The sequence below is a fragment of the Apis mellifera genome, linkage group LG2 (genome assembly GCF_003254395.2).
Source record: "Apis mellifera strain DH4 linkage group LG2, Amel_HAv3.1, whole genome shotgun sequence".
Taxonomy (NCBI): Eukaryota; Metazoa; Arthropoda; class Insecta; order Hymenoptera; family Apidae; genus Apis; species Apis mellifera.
The window spans coordinates 12,074,555-12,091,856 of record NC_037639.1 but is presented as its reverse complement, the minus strand read 5'-3'; the positions used below and the strand labels follow the sequence as shown (position 1 = coordinate 12,091,856).

Here is a 17,302-nt window from a genome sequence, read left to right as displayed (position 1 = left end):
CGTCGATCGCGTTATTTCCTCCTGTTCAACTTTCCATGCATGCATTATTTCCCCCATTCGGATCGAAGCTTAAAAATCCTTCGCGCAAAAACCTCGCCGGTTATTCCATCTCTCCTTCCTCTCTTTCTCTCTCTTTCTCCTCAACTTTCCTTCGACGCCCAGCAAGATGTTCCCACTACTCGTAGCAACTCGAATTCCTCCAGTTTTCAAACTTGGAATATCTGAATTCAAATTCTCGAAATTTTAAATTCAAAGTACCGTGGAGGGCGGGCAAAATGAAGAGGGGGAGAAAAAATGGACGCGAAGGTTATACGCTTCGATATACCTGATGGAAGGAGAAAAATCAAATTCCAATTCGAGTTTCCCTATTTACCTATATATATATATATATATATATATATATATATATATATATATATACACATATATACTCGACGTGGACCGTATAAATTCTCTCTTCTCTCTTCTCGCATGGAGGCTAGGCGAAGAGGATAGGCAACCGAACAAATTGCACGTATCGATCAGATATCTCTGGTGTACAAGCGCAGCTCTGGCGTAAAGCGATAATTTGGGATTGAAATTAGTAATGGTTAAGGGCTACAAACGGTAGTTACGGCGAACTAGAGGGAGTCTGGCGGACGAGCCAGTCGTGACATTAATCGCGTCTGTAAATTTCAGGAGAGAACGGTCGACACAGGTTCGCGCTTGGAACGCAGCGAGGTGGGCGCCGCCACGAGGGATGAAAACAGGTCGCCGACACGAGAAGCAGCGCGAGGCTGCAACGCCCGTTCCAATCGTTCACGACCTATCCCGAGCATCGAACCCTGAAAATCGGGAATTGGAAACGGTGCAACGAGAGCCAACCGATTAAGGCCTTCCCCCTGGCTTCGCCCCATTTCTTCCGGCGAGCTTCCCGCGGTGAACCTTGGATAAAGACACTCGTCCCTCCTCTCTGTCTCCCCCCTCTACCTCGAACGGGATCCGTGGAGATCGTTTTTTTAATCCCATCGCCAATGGGATAACTCGAGGATAATGGAAATTCGGGTAAGATCGATTTCGAAATGGTTCGCTCGAACGAAACGCGTCGGTTTTTGAATATGTGAAAATGGAGGAGGAACGAGCGATAATATTCTCGATAAAGTATAAAAATATATATATAAATTACTAAGCTACAACGTTACGAGTGAATCGGTGGAAATACGTATCTCTCTTCCTTCTATCCCCTTCTATTCGCTCGTATTATTTAGAGGCGAGCGCGACGAATTCTTCGTAGAACGGGAGGGATTCGCGCAACGTTTCGATCGGCGCGAAACGTTGCGACACGTGTTGGCTGGCGGCAATTATAGCGGGCAGGTTGTAGCAGATACCTATCGGGTGTCCAAATATTGTTGCCACCAGCAAACACGTGCCGTACGTATTCGGGAGCGTGCGATATTAATCAGATATCGCAGGGGCGCGCGCTACGCTGCCGGAATATTGCCGGGCCACGGTGTATCTAATAACGGATGCCTTCTGAAGATCGGGCTGTTCGTCGGCTGCTGTTGGACATTGTCCGCAGATTTATGGGCCGCGTGATAACGGATAATTGGAACGCGCGGTGGATCGAAACGATCGATCCGTCCCTCGCCCCGTCTTCTCGATTTCCAGATTGAGATTCGCGCGAAATGCATGCACAAAAAATGTTGCCAAGGATCTTCTTTCGAGAAGGCATCGACGTGTACGGATTTCGAAAGGTTGGACGAAGAAGAAATCGGGACGAGGTGCGAAACGATCTCGGTAAATGGGAAGCGTCGACATTCGCTTTATCACGGCAAATCTGCAACCCCTGAAACCCTATTATTCGCGGGGCCAATTGTCGCGGTTGGCGGATTCCTTGTTTCCCGCCTCGTTCCTCGTCACCCAACCTCGACCATTTTTCCACGGGAGATCTCGCGATTAATCGAGCGGCGTCCGCGCGCTGAATCCACCTCCCTCTTCCTCTTTCTTCCTCTCCTCCTCCATCTCTTCCTCCTCCACTCCCCTTTTTTTCAAATCTCGAAAACGAGAGACACTCTTATCCACCCTCTTCCCTCTCCCTCTTACGTTTTATTGCTCGGTCTATTCATAAAATTGCGTTGAAACGCTTAAATGGAGTTTTTGTTTCGCCCAGACCGACCCACCCCTCCCCATCTCCCCCCTCCATTCGTCGACCGCTCGAGTGGCGAAATTTTTTTTTTTTTTTTTCTCCTCGGCCACGGGTGGCACGAATTTAAAACCGAGTTAACCGTGAAATCGTGGTGTAACGTATATAATCCCGAGCGTTGGATTTTCCAAGAATAAACAACGCGGGTGTTAACCAGGGGGATACGCGCATGGTAAAAAATAATAATAGGGAAAAAAAAAGGGGGGGGAAAAAAACGAAAATTCGAGAACTCGGTATACTCAGCGGTGTATTATTCGGTGAAAGGTTGACGGACCGCGCGCGAAACGCAAACATGCTCTCTGCCCTCGTTTAATCGCGTTCCCCTCCCCTCTCTGAAAGAATTGAAAATTAGCAGCGAGTTATTTATCGATCGAGTTTCAATATTTGAGGATATTAGGCGATACGAGTTCGAGGAGAATCGGGTTGATACGTTCCATATAACGTTTCTCATTTTCGATTAATCGCATCGTTATCGAGAACACGGATGGACAATTTATTCGTATTAATTCGTAATTTCTTGCCATATACCGCGCTCTATTTCCTCCTCCCCCCCCTCTCTCCGTTTAAATTAAACGTCATCGAACAATGATTCGTTAACCGTCAAAGGACCGTTTGCGTCTTTTTTCCCATTAACCCCGGCTGATCGGCGTTCTGTTTCTTCTCGGCCATTCAATCGGCCAACGGCCATTATATCCATCGTGACGGGAAAAAGCTGGACATAACGCGGGATCAAAAATTCGTTTAAACGTACATATATATATATACACACGTTATATATACACACGGATTCGTGGCCGGTTGAAAAGGAGAGAAAAAAGGGTTTAATTCGTTATTCATACGAGGCGTAAATTTCACGGTGGTCATAAAAGGAAATCTGGGAGCGCGGCGAAATAAATAAATGGCGAGGATTTCCATCCGAGGTCTCATTGTCTCGATTCTTTTTTTCCTCCTCGCCTCTCCTCCGTCGTAATAGTTTGCCCCCTCGATGCCACTTTTTACGATGCTCGCCTTTCGTTCAACCTAACCTTTTCCATATCGTTTCCTTTTTTTTTCTTCTCCTTCGTCACGTAGCGGTAACGCGAAGAAGAAACGAAGAGGAAGGAGAAGGAAAAGAAGAAGCACGAGAAACAGAGGAGGAGGAGGAAAAAGAGAGAACGCGCAGATGCTCTACCTGTCGAGAGCGCCGTTGGCAACGAAGGGAGAGAGAGAGAGAGAGAGAGAGAGAGAGACGGCTCGGTGAAAACCGGTAAGACCGATTAATCGAGTCGGTTGCAGGAGCAAAAGCGGGAGCAGAGCCGGTCGTGCAGGTTGCTCGACCACCGAGTTCCTACCGAGCTTACCATACCGCGTTGCTGCTGTTTCTGCTGCCGCTAGCGCGCCTCTGCCACCGTCTAAGCCTGTTGGATAGCCGATAATTGATACTCCTCGATGATCGGCCGATCGAAAAATCCTCCTCGGATTACCGGGCTAAGGCCATCGAGGCCGGCCAATTAATATGCGCGTCGTTCGAGAGAATTTATGCCCGCGCGGAAACGTGTTCGTACATTGGCGGCCCGTTTCCACCGCAAACATCGACCGTTACAGGGGCGAGCGCAAAGATATCGGTGTTAATTAAACGTATTTATTAAGGGGGAGGGAGGGAGAAGCGTCTGATCGATAACGAGGTGGTTGAGCAAGAGCAAGAGAGGCATCGCGTTTCGCGATATTAACGAGCAATAACCGTTTTATTTATAGAGACATTACCGTTTTCGAGAGTTCTCCTTTTACCCACCACCTCCGCTCGACGATTCCTTCGAGGACCTCGCCCTTGATAAACAAATAAACGACGCAGCGTTGAACATCCGAGGAAAATTGCGCGTGGGAGAGACGATGGCCTTTCTACTCCTCGATAAGTTTTCGTTTCTCGAACGAAACGCACGGCCTTCCCTTCGTTACTCCTCGTCAATCTCTCCCGGGTACCACACGAATCCGGTCGTACAGGTTTCGCATCCTGTTTGCGAACCCGTCGAGGAGAAATCCGTCTCTCTACGCGAAACCAGATGCGATCCTCCTGTTCTCGAGTTCGCGAACGACTCGCTCGCCACTTCATAGTAGAGAGAGAGACTGTCCATATTAACGAGCAAATAACGACGACGAGCAGAAATTTAATTACGCGTTACATTCTCGATGCGTTATAGGAAACGAGCCATCTTCTCGAGAAGTAATACCCCCGTTTCCCGAACGTAGTAGGAAATCATCTTACCTTACAGCCTCTCCCCGATCCCATCCCACTATCCCTCTCTGATCCGCGCTTAGACACATCAAGGAGCATCCGGTCGCGGCTCGATCCCGGTGCCGAGCGTCTCTCAAGCTCCTGACACGGCCATTTCCAATACACATCTCCCGATACATCCTCCCTATCGATCTCCGGCCGGACGCATTAGCCGGGCGCAACGTGTACAACAAATGTTTCGCAACTAATTTAAAGTTATCCGCGGCGGGTCTCCTTTCGAGGAGACTTTGCCGCGAATCCGTCGATTAAAGGCGGAGACACGTACATGACACCGGCTGCGCATCCGACCGGATGAACCAGAAACTGCACCAGTCACTCCGGACCAGATCCCGCGGCCACGTCGATGCATCGATACGCGGAGGAGACCCTCCCCACTCTGTGGTTCCAACTTCGAGCTCGACAAGTTACTCCTACGCCGCTTCTCTCTCCACCTGTTTACCAATCTGTAGCGCGAATTGAGAGTAACTCGAGCGTGAGGACTGGTTCGAAGCCCATTGTTCGCGTTCGAAACTAGTGTCGCGGGCACAACAGGGGAGGTTACGACCGAGCTTTCCCCTCCGCCATCGAAGATGTTTGCATCTTTAAGCGCGGCTGATTGCGATTACTTGGAAGTGAGGACCGACCAACGATCGACCAATGTCGCGTCGACCTTTCCAATATCGACTCCCCCCTTTAAAACCTCCCTTCCGCTTCTATCGTGCATTCGACGGTGTTCCAACCTTCGATACTTGTGCCGCGCAAGATTTGTTTGCCGCGGGTAAATCGGGAATGCGCTGAGACGCGGAGAAAATATTTGTTCGAACGGGAGTTTCGAGTTTGATAGAAAGTCACGAGCCAAGGGGATACCAAGACGCGATATATATATATATATATATATATATATATATATATATAGGTCATTCTTTGGATGTATATCCAGTCACGAAAGAGGAGGGAGAAATGGAGGAAGGGGGAAAAGAAAAGGGAGACGTTTGAAGGAACTTATTTAACGGCGAACGACTCTATCTATCAGAATCCTCGCTATCTTCGTGAAACAAAATCAAGTCTGACGAGGAGAAAGAACGAGGGGCGTGCAAACAACGTGCAATTTACGCTCCGATTCGAGGCCGCGGTATTTCTATCGGGAATTCGAAACATCGAAAACTCCACGATTCTTCCCTACCCCCGTTTCGAACGGAACGCTTCTAAATTAATTAATCCCGCCGGAATTAAAGGGAGTTAAACGGCGGAAACTTGGACCTCTGATCGACTCTGCGGCCACTGCGTGCAAGGACGTTGGCTTGGAACAATGGGCAACTAGGGGGAGTTTGAAGAGAGGAGAAGCCGATGTTGTGTGGCTGGTATGGGTGTAGACCATGGTTGCAACGATATTATGGAAATAACGCACAAGAGGAACGACCCTCGAAACCCGTTAAGGGGGGAGGGGTGTCCCTTAGGCCGGGCTTATCGTCCAAAGCGTTCTCGCCCCGAGGTTTCCAACGGATATCTACTAGACGAAACGCGTAAGAGTGCGCGATGGAATTTTTAAGAACGGGCGGGGTTGAACGGCCTATGATTCCAGCTGGCTTCCAAGCGTTACATATTTTTTTTCTCTCGCGCAATACAGCCGGCGTAGAAGGAACTAAGGCTTCCCGGGTAATCAGATCTACCTTTTCCTACGAAAACTGTCTGTCTAACTAGCGAAAAAAAAAATGAAAAAGTAAAAACTCGCCTCGTATCGAGAGGCGAGAAAAATTAATTAGCTATAAATTAAACTCGTTATCCTCGAGAAACGATACAAATCCACGCAAGAGAATGCTTTCGCCGAGTAAAGCATTCCTATTCCGAAATTCTAAAAGTAAATAGCCGATAGAGTTACAGCTGGTACAGCCCATGATATAGGCGGAGCACCGAAGTTGGGTTAAATAATCGCCTCTCGCCTGCCACCAATCTTATCGTTTCGAACCGGCGCGATTGTTACGAGAGTCAGGTAGTGGCTCGAAGCTGGCGTGCTTCGAGTTTCGTGTGTGCGCGCGCGGATATCGGCCTATATAATATCGATACGCGTAGAATATCGTAGAATCGGTCGTCGGGCTAATCCTCGCCGCGCGAAGCGCGCAACGGCGTGCAAATAGAAGGCAAAGAAGAGCGTGTGGCGCATCCGGCGCGGGGAAGAGGGAGAGATGGCAAAGCTCTGGCCGATACGCGTGTACCGTACAGCTAGCGATGTTTTATCGCGGCGGAACGTGGAAATTTTTCACTGGATAAACCTCGAAACGCTGCAGCTTTTTGCAGCCTCGCTTTTTGCGGCATTAGACACGGACGAGAGGAGGAGAAAAAGCGTGGCGCGAATTCGACCGTCCACGACACGAAACGGGAAACGAGACGTGTACGGTGGCGTGTTCGCTCGTTAAATCGCGACCGAGCTGGTGGTGATGGCGTTGGTGGTGGCGATGGTGGCGATGCTGGTGTGGTGGTGGTAGTGGTGCTGGTGTTGGTGGTGGTGGTGGTGGTGGTGGTTGCCGTGTATTATGATATTACGGTGTATCGGCGCGATGGTCGGCCGAGATGACACAGATTCGCGGCCGCGCATCGGTCACGGAGAAATTGCTAAATCCGCCGCCCGGCACGAGCGACGCCGCGCAAAATAGCCTGCGGCTACGAATCGATTAGATCGGCCGTTCCGCGTTCCGCCAAAGGAATTCTTTGTGGGAGTGCACCGGTGGTTAATTGGCAGGTAATCGAATAAACGGCAGCTCCATCCTTGCTCGGCGTAACCGGCCAATTTCCACGTACCTGGGAACACGGTTTGAAAAAAAAAGGAAAAAGGAAAAAGAAAAATCTCCCGGGGGGCCGTTTCAATTTTTACGGATTCATCGATTTCGAAAGATCCAAGGAAAACTTTGGCGAATCGCCGTTAATTCCATCCTTTTTCCCCAGCCGACCCGCGTCCACCGCGCACGTCTGGTCCGCGTCCATCGAAGCCAACGCGTTCCCTCCAGGCGGAATCCAGCGAAGCGGGCGGTGGAACGTGGACGAGCACAAATGTTGGCGAGGCTGAGCGCGCACATTTTTCGGAACTCGTTAAAAAGGCAATTTAACTTGCCGCTCGCGGCCCATTAATACGATCGCGTTATCGACTAACCGCGACTTTCCAACTTCTGCTCTCGAGAGCGCATCGTTATATCCCAAATAATGCCCGAAGGGAGTCCGCTCGAATTTTTCCCTCGACACTTCGTCCATCTTTCTGTCTCTTCCCCGTCCATTCCTTTTTTTTTCTTTTTTTCCCTCCCTCCCTCTGCTGATCGATTACCCTGTGTACGCGTCAAAACGCAATCGGGGGTTAAAATGTTTCGCGAACAAACGAAGATGTACGAAGTTGTTCCGCGAGAAACGAGTGCACGAGTCGCGGCACGAAGTTCGCGATTCGATTTGCACCGACTCCCTGCACCCGTGCACGCACTCGCCATAAAATATTCCCTCTCAACCTTCTTTTCCCTCCCTTCCTCCTTCTCTTCTCTCTCGCAATTCCATAACTAGAAAGAAAGAGAAAAAGGAAGAAGGGAGAAAAAAAAATCAATAGGCCGCAGGAAATTGAATTTGGTCCGTGCAAACTGACCCATCGTGTATCGCAGCTGCGTGCCGCCTCTGGCGAACGCCGCCGCTGCGGGGGAAAAACGGAAAACGAGGAACGCGAAGGAAATGGCGCTGTCGATCGGACGCGACCGAGCCTCTATCGAGGCTTTCGTTTCGTCCATTTTGTATCTAGCTCGCCCCTGAAAAAAATATACCCTTTGCAGCCGGTTGTCCGTTACTCGACGACCCTGGATCCATCTATTCCTCGAACACGCGCATGCGATGGACGAAAAGAGACACCGCATTTCTCTCTCTCTCCTTTCTTTCCATCCTTCCTTCGCGTGCGTTGATCGATTGTATCGACTCCATTCCGTTTTCTCACACTGTCGAAACCTTTCGAAATCCGCGGTTAATTCGAATCGTTGAGAGGGTGGAGGAAGTTGCCCCGTTTTATCCCTCGAACGAGATTTAGACCTCGAGGATTTATCACCGTGAAATTTCGACTTGGGTAAGACGCGATATCGAGACGGGAGACGGGAAAATTTAAATTAGCAAGTTGGGGTTAAAGGCCGGAGACAGGATACCCTCGTGTACGTACATCATCAGGAGAGGAAGGAGAGCGAGGGAACGGGGATCGTTTTCTTATCCCGGTTGTTTGCAAATACAAGAGTTTCAATTTGTTCGCGCACATAAGCATTTTCCAATATCGTTGTTCCTTCCTACGTGCAACAAAGGGGAAAGCAATTTCGCGAATGCCTGCGGAGATACCGCCTCTCCTTAAGGACACCGTGTAATTTAAACGCAACAAACACGTCGGAAAAGTGGAGCACTCCGTGTAGTTTTATCATCCCTTTTACACGGCCAACTTGAGGAGGGAAAAAATGAATTCTCCAGTCCGAACCGAAGCGAAGAGACTTGGATTAAAATCGGATTACAAAGGAGAGAGAAAGAGAGAAGGAGGAAAGAGAGATAAAGGATGACTTTAACGAAGTCTATCTGGTATCGTTCGGGTGGCCGTTATTGTGTGCAAATTTCTTACCCTCCTCGTCGCTGCCGATCATGGCGTAACGCTCGTATCCCGTGAGGTTTCTAACAGCGCCAAGCCCGAAGTCGTCCTTCGTCCATTGAATAGGTCCCTTCTGATCGAGGACCCGGCAAGGAAGCGTCACCCGGCTGCCAATCACCGCCGTCTGATCCATCGGCTCGATCGCGAATCTCTGATAAACTACTTCCGTGGTCGTGATCGGCCTCACCGTCGAGGCGAGCGGTGACACGTTTGTCATGTTCGTCCCTGACGCCGTTGTCCTCGTTCCCAGTGTCAGTAGCAACGACAACCAGATTATAGACGGCGTTGATCTTGCCACGCCTCCCGTCCTCGCGCTGAAACAACGGAAAATGGGGTTAGAACTCGTTGCGGAGGGGATAATCTAATCGATGCTTACCGCGACAAGAAGAAGAAAAAATGAAGTAATTCGATACAATACAATCGTATCTACAATACAATTCATTATTACAATTCAACTCTCGTCATCGCGTTACACTTAAAACGATATCTGCGCGGCCAATTACTTTGGTCTTCGACAGGGTGGAAGGGAGTAGGCAAACGAGAGGGGTAAAAACGGTCGATGATCGAATTATACATCGAACGTATTTACGTCGGCGCAACGATATTCCAAAGGGGTGGTTATCGTTAAAAACGTAAAGGCGTCGTTACTCAAGTCTCCCCCTCCCTAGTCTTCTCCTCGTCCTCGTTCCTCGCCAGCGGCCCACCTAGCCAGCCGAAGCTTGTTTAACGACCTTGCAGACGACCGCCTTCGCCCCGTTTACCTTCGAGCCTTCGTCCTTGTTTATCTTTATGACCCCATCGGATTCGAAAACGAGAGCGGAGACCAAGAAGTCGTCGCCGTAAATGAGACGATAAAACTATAGCCCCGTCCAGCAATTTATTATTGCTGTTCCTAGACGTTCCTCCTCCCCCCCCCCCCCGTGTAGACGGCAGCGCACGTGATGCCACCATTACGACGAGGGGAGAAGAGGAAGGGAGATCCATTTACCATCGCGTTCACCCTCCCCCTTCCCTTTTTACTTCGTTTACGACGGTAATACCGTTTTGTCGTTGCGACGAAAAAAATACACTCCGCTGCTGGCAATTATTGCGCCACTCGTTCGACGACGACAAAGGGCGACGATCTCGTCGAGGAAAAGGAAGGGGAGGAGGAAAGCGGGGAACGCTAAACGATCGAGAAACACTTTAATAAAACTCGATCAACTCGCTCTCCTCCGCCGGTATCGCTGCAGTTGCCGCGACAATTACATTCGTGACCCGGAGGGGAGAGCGTGATCGATATCGAAAATATTCTTCGTCGCCGACTTAAGCGGTTGGAAAGTAAGTCGAAACTCTCCTTCGTCAAAACCAAATAAATAAATATATATATATAAATATTCGAGACCATCGTTTCGATCGCCTCGACAAATTCAATTCCTCCACCGCGTTGCAATCCACGCGAGGCAATTTCCCCCTCTCCTTCTCCAACACGTCCCCTTCTCCTCGATCGAGAGACGCGAACACGTTCCACGCGCGGTCACGTCATCGGCCGGCCGTTCGGCTTAATCGTTTCATCGACCTCTCAATTAACTTTCATTCGTCCGATTCTTACGCTCGGATCGGACCATCGTCGCATCGTCTGCATCACCATTCGCATCCTTCTTTGGACTTTGAGCAAGATTTCTTCTCCCCCTCGTCGTCTCCTCGCATCGAACCGCGATATTCCTCGAAATTTACCCTTCGCTTACAACTTCGTAAGCTTCCGTCCGTACATGTCGTTGCTCGAGAAGAGCAGTTCCGCTCGTAACGCGTCGTTTCGAGTTGAACGCCGGGGAGAAGGAGGAGGGGACGGGTCTTGTCGCGCCATGTTCCGCAGGGGGAGGATGTCGTAAGACGATGTCGTACGACATCGCGCGGCCGCCCGCTTACGAGCTCAATAGGATAATAAGCTCGGTCGTACGGTAACCGGTCCGAACCGTTTCAATGGAACACAGGCCTAATGGACGTAATAATAATTGCGCTTGTGCCCGCTCGCGCCGTATATGACGGCAAACCCCCTCCGGGTCCCGTGCTCACCTAGGAACTGTGAAACGTGTCCGCGACGCGGCCTATGTGGGCCACGTTTCCTGTCGTCGTTGACAAATGCCTGGATCGGCTGCGGCTTTGCGGCTCGAATCGATAAGCGCCACTTTAACGCGTACGCCGAGGTTTCTCGTTTCACCAACTTGTCCTCCCGTGGAAACGCGTGGAATATGAAAACATTCAAACAATCCTGATAAGGTTCACCCCCTGAGCCAATGTATCGCGTCGTTTTCTTTCGAATTCGGGGCGAGGAGGAGGAGATATCGCGTTTCCATTTGTCTATTCTACTTCTATTTTTTTCACGGTACACGATCGTGCGTGTGTGAGAGATGATGTGACTTCATTGATAAAAATTTGAAATTGAATTTTAGCGAAGCGGGGGTTTCGGGTTCGGCCTGATTATCGGAATTAAAAATATTCGACGTTTCATTGTCTTTTATCATACATATTGCGAAGGATATTATAAAATTTTCGATTTCATTTCAAATGTGAAAGGAGAAAAATTTCGATTCTAATTAATCAATGCGCCCTTCTAACCGAAAGTTTGAAATTTTTACGTTTCGAGGATTACGTTCCGTTCTCGATCACGGATTACCGGTCAAATGATCGCGATTAATATTTTTAAATTAATTTCAATCGAATCCACGCACACCGGGAATCGGGCAGAGGTTATAATTACTCGGATTACGTTATATTTCCGCGCCGCGATAAATAATCACCGATGCGGTGAAAAATTTTGAGGGATATTTATCGTCAACCGGCCAATATTTTTCGCTCCCATCCACTCTGCCCAAACTCGCCGCAAATCAACGATTTTTAACCACCACGCCTCGATCACGAATCTCGATTCCGATTCATTCCGTTCGCCGCGAATTTCGTGATATAATCGTGCTCTCTCTATCTAGTGTCTCGTCGAGAAATCGTGAAATTTCGCGAGAACACTAGATGCTTCGTGGAGGCGCGCGAAAGGAAAAAAAAGAGAGAGAGAAAAAAAATATATAAATAGAATACAAATAAAACGCACAAACGCTTCACTCGTTACCCCTTGATGCGATCCGCTTGTCCAAAAGGTAATTAAAAGTTTCGATATGGCGCGTAACGAGGATAATGCGTCGGAGGTGAACGCGCGAGGTGCTGATTTCAATTTTATCGAGACACGATCCATCGACGATTTTCGCTCCGTCTCGTCTCGAAAACGAGTGGCTCGACAAGTACACCAACCTTATCCAACTTATCAGATTCATTCGCGCTTTACGTCGCGTTAAAATTTCGCGCGGTCTCGAGCCACGTGTTGTACGCCTCTCCTCGCCTCCGTTACGCCTCGGTGATCACGCGTGTAACGCGTCCTCGACTGCGATGCGGCCAGGCTATGGACGCGCACTCTCGAGCGAATGGTGCATGGTATTATTCGTAGATCACGGCTCGCCGATAAAACGACGCGGCTCGTCGGTGCTTGGCCGATAATTAATTGGCCGTTGCTCATCCGAACAATTACACCTGAATGCCGCGGCAATTATCAACGCGACGCAGGGACGAAGCGGCGCTCGCCGTCGAACAAACGCACTCGTTTGTCGCGTGGCTGGCTTACGGCCCGTCGTCATCGAAATTTTGACGAGCCGTATCCCCTCCACTCTTCCCCATCCATCCTACACGTATATATATGTATATATACCTCGCGTGAAAAGGGTCCATCGAGCGGCTAGCGTAATCGAGCGATATCCGCGTATCCGCGTGTATCGAAATTATGTAATCCCGCCGCGTCCCGATAATCGGCGACGCGTTTTTCCGCTTGGAAAAATCGGATTCGCGAGTGGAAGAAAGGGGGGGGATGGACGCGACGACTGCGTTTGACAGGTGAAAATCGAAATGGCGCGGGAAGCGATTGATCGGGTCACTGGAAACATCGGGTCGGCCATCCTTCGAGCAGAGACGCCGCCTTCTCTCCGATCAATTTGTCATCGAGCGACCCAGAATCGAAGATGATACGCGCCTCGCGATCATCCGAATCGAATACGATACGCGATTCGCAGTGACGCTCGATTTCACCTTCCGGCGATCGAATGATTCGTTTTTTATCATAACCGATCCGAGACGCCAATTTTCAGGATACACGGAATCAATCGGTATATCGCAATCCCTTTTTTTTAAAGCAGATCGTATTCGGCTAACGACTTCGATTGCCGTTTGATCACCGAAGTTAAAGGCACGTTTGGCCACCGGTTACGGCCAAAATGGTTGATCATCCGGGAACTTTGTGTGCTATTGGCATTAGTGGTTCGGAGTTCATCTGAAACTATGGCTCCCCCGGTTAGTGATCGCAGCAGTTGTTACCGGTAAACTACATCATGGAATATCCGATAATTTTCTCACCCCCGTCAAATTGGGTCAATCTGTTCTTAACCAAATCGTGTCGTGAGTAAGGAAAAAAGAAGAGAAGAATCCTGAAATCTTTAACATCCTCTCCTCCCCGGTATTTCGTCGACGTACAATTAACCCGAACGGAGATCAAACTTTCGACCTGCTTGGACTCCCTTAATTTTCTCCAATCGTCGCGTTTTCTCGAAAAAGGTGGGAAGGAGGAAGGAGGACGCAACCGTTCGTTTCTCTCTTCTATTTTACTTGGGGGCTTGGCAAGCCGATAACTAGCCGAAACCGTAATATCTCTGCCTCCGAGTACGCCTTTCAATTTGAATAATCCGATGAATAAATTTGCCCGAACGTACACCTCGTTGCAATCGCAACGCGCCGTTTCCTATCCTCTCGTATTCCCACGAGACACATTCTCTCTCTATATATATATATATCTATCTATCTACCTGTGCTCTCCCTAATTTTTGATTGATCCCTCGAAAGAACGGCGTCGGTGGTTACGCGCGTGCAGAGAATCGAGAGATGGGGCGAGTTATATCCGCGGCGAAAAGGTGAAAATTCGTGCTCCATTCCCCGGCCCGATTGCCCGGAATTAACGAAGCCATTAGTACTTTCTTAACTTCCCCCCAGTCCCGGCTGTTCCATCCGTGATTCGTCGGCCCGCACCTCGTCACGGGGAGGCCAGCTGACGCGCGAAAAACCGGTTTCGAGAACCGTCCCGAATATATATATATATATATATCATTTTTATCGAGGCTGGGGCTCCACCTTCCACCGATAATCCATAATCGGTTCGACGGATTTCGATTAAATCTCTATTAACCGCCCATCTTTTTCACGGAGGTGGCGAAAAAGGGAAAGAGAAACAGGAAGGAAGGAAGAGGGTCGAAAATTCGGAACAGAAAATGTGGAACGAGATTTTCTTCCTTACGAATCCTACGCGTTTTTCGAACGTCGGATTGTTTTTTTCAATCCTGTTCCCAAGGCGCACGTGTCACCGGAAAATTGATTTATTATCGCGTAACCGTTTTCCCCCGGACCGTGTTTGCTCGTATCAGTATTCATGGCGCAACGAAAACTGTCAGGCCTGGCCGTACTACGCAGCCTGGCCGGGGCTAGATGCGGCTGGCTGTTGCAACGGGGACGCATTGTGTGCTCACACAACAATCAACATTGGCTGTGCGCGCGCGCGCCCCCGTACTAGCGTTGCACGCGGACCCCACAATGCCAAATTGACGCGCGCGCGCGCGCACATGCGTGTGTAACACACGAAGCCGAAACAAGCAGCGGGGAGCTTCGTGCGCGAAAACTCGAGGCGCAATCTCGAATGACCGACAAAGTCACGGAACGAGGACGGCGGGTGTACTCGAGGCGGTTGTTGCGGTTCCCGATTGCTCCACCCTTTCGATCGTAAAAAGAGAAATGGTGAAAAAAGGACGCGCCATATTCGCGGGATTATTCCTCCGAGGAGTTCGATTCGTTCGTTTTAATTAACCCGCGACGCGCCCTTCCAACCCCGCAAGTTGAGCACCTTAACGCCGCCGGCCATTGGATCGTTCGCAACCATCGACAGACCGATAACAAAATAGGTTTCGTTCGTTGTTTATTCGAACGGATGAGATCCGACGCGAGATTGAACCGAGCAATTATTTCTACGAGAATTTATAGAAAAGGGAAAAAAAAGGAACGGAAGATTCAGCTTCGATAACTTTGTTTCCGTTGTCGCAGCGAGATCGTAAAGAAAAAAGGAAAAAAGAAATTGAAATTAGTATCGAACTCGAGTCGGATTCTTCTTGTTTCGAACTTTGTTTCAAGCGTTTTTGTCCCAATAACTTCGCACCCTGATCGCACCGCGAACCGAATCTCGCTCCGATTCCCCTTTTAACGATTTTAGATTTTAATATAGCTCGGCGATATAGATTACGGTTCATTGGAGGATACGTGAGATGGGTGTGTCGCGTACATACGACGCCTCTTTGTACGCCGATCGACAGCTTTAACTTGCCCTTTCAACAATTACCCTGTGACCCTTGGAAACGTAGAGGCGCGGCGCGGAAAGAAGGTGTTCTGAGTAAATGTCACGTACGCCATTCACGGTTGTTACCGCTGCTAACTCGGTTAGAAAACTCTCTAACGCTGACACGGGAAATGCACGGCATGCATGCATACACGTGAAACGTAGAAGACGTACTCCCCGTTGCAAACTTTCTCCAAGAGTTTGAAAAAAAGAGCCCGTCTTTCCTCCGTTTCAAAAACTTTCCACCCCCGTTTTTTCCTCAGGAAGAGGAAAGAGAGAGAGAGAAACAACCCCAGATCCAGCTTCATCGCCGGCGTCCAACCGGATTAAATCCAACCACGATAGGGAAACCGTGATCCGTATTTCAACCTCGGTCCCGTTTTCAACTTTCTTCCTCCCCCTACTTCGAAACACTCGACAAGACGTTTCGCGGGGACAATGCGGGATTCCGCCGCGCTCCGGAGGAGAGGGGGGGAGCTTAAGCGAGTTACGTGTCCCTTTTATGCATCAGAAAACATCCTCCGACGACTCCACCGTCGCGTCGTATCCCTTCGTTGGCGCTCGAACGCGCTCTGGGTTACGGGAAAAGCGAGCGAAACCCGCGAGCGCAACCAGGACACACATATAATATCGAAGTTATGCGCCGTGACAGTACGCTCCCTGCCTCACAATGAGGGAATCCTTGCTTGTCCGGGCTCAAGCTGCGCCCGGTGATTTAAGATCGTGAACTCGCGAAGCGGATATCGATCGTTCTCTCTCTCTCTCTATCTCTATCTTTGTTTCGTACGAACAGTTCGCGAACGGTTCCAAATTGTTTTCGCTCTCCGTTACTCTGAGATATATATATATATACAGGGAAGAGGACGTGAGATAGGGGATCGAGGTGGCGAGAAGATTTTTCGTGACCGGGACGGGAGAATGGATGACTAATGGAGGAGGTTATTCGAGCAGCGTCGTTAGACTTCTCCTTTTCCGAGTTTAATATTCCAAATTATAGGGAGGCGGGCGCAATTTTCGAATATTCAGCGGAGAGGAAAGGAAGCTGTCGGTGACCCAGATTGCTATCTACTGCTCGATTCCTGCAGCTTGGTCGTTAACCGAACGAAACAGGTCCCCTCCTACTGCTTCTCCCTACGGCTCAGCTACAATCTATTAATCCAATTGATTAATTTCCCCGCGCTGCTAATTAATTAGGGGGATTAATTCGAAACGCACGGAGAAAGGAGAAAGGAGGGAGGGGAGGTGGTAGCGGAACAGATCGTATTTCCAAAGTGTTGGGCACGCATACGAAACTCGGATTGGAACGAAAATACGTTTCGAATATATGATTTTAGGATCCCGATGTAACGGATGGGTTTAGGGGGTAAACCGATGCTGGGCATCGAGGGGGATCGTTACGGGAAGGGCGCAAAATGTTGGTCTTCGCGAATATTACTGTCGGGGGTTGTTCAAAGAACGGTCGCCGTCGATGGTACTCGAGACGAACGGGATTAAATCGTGGCAGAACGGTGTGGAATTCGTTTCGCGAATCAGATTTCATTAGACACGAGTTGATACAACGAGACCACGAGACCTCGTCGCAAAGAGGCAGTAAACGCCGGTCACAGTACCCCCTACGGTCTATCCCACCTTCTCCCTCTCCCCCTCTCTATGTGCGCCGGCGGGTACATACACCCGATGGTACATATGTACGAGGCCGCGGTTCACATCCCTCGAGCGTATACATCTGCAATGCAGAAACGAGACGACCATGTAAATTCAATATTTGCGCCGTGATGG

At 49.6% G+C, this 17,302-nt stretch overlaps 1 protein-coding gene across 3 annotated transcripts in view; it reads right to left on the bottom strand.

The window, feature by feature from the left end:
• LOC410853 (irregular chiasm C-roughest protein) overlaps positions 1–17,302 on the bottom strand; it is a 150,442-nt gene that overhangs the window by 37,363 nt on the left and 95,777 nt on the right. For all 3 annotated transcript variants that reach the window (XM_006568167.3, XM_006568168.3, XM_006568166.3), the window contains one exon: positions 9,049–9,389. In XM_006568167.3, coding sequence (XP_006568230.2) covers positions 9,049–9,389 — 341 coding nt within the window. The remainder of the gene's footprint in view (positions 1–9,048; positions 9,390–17,302) is intronic.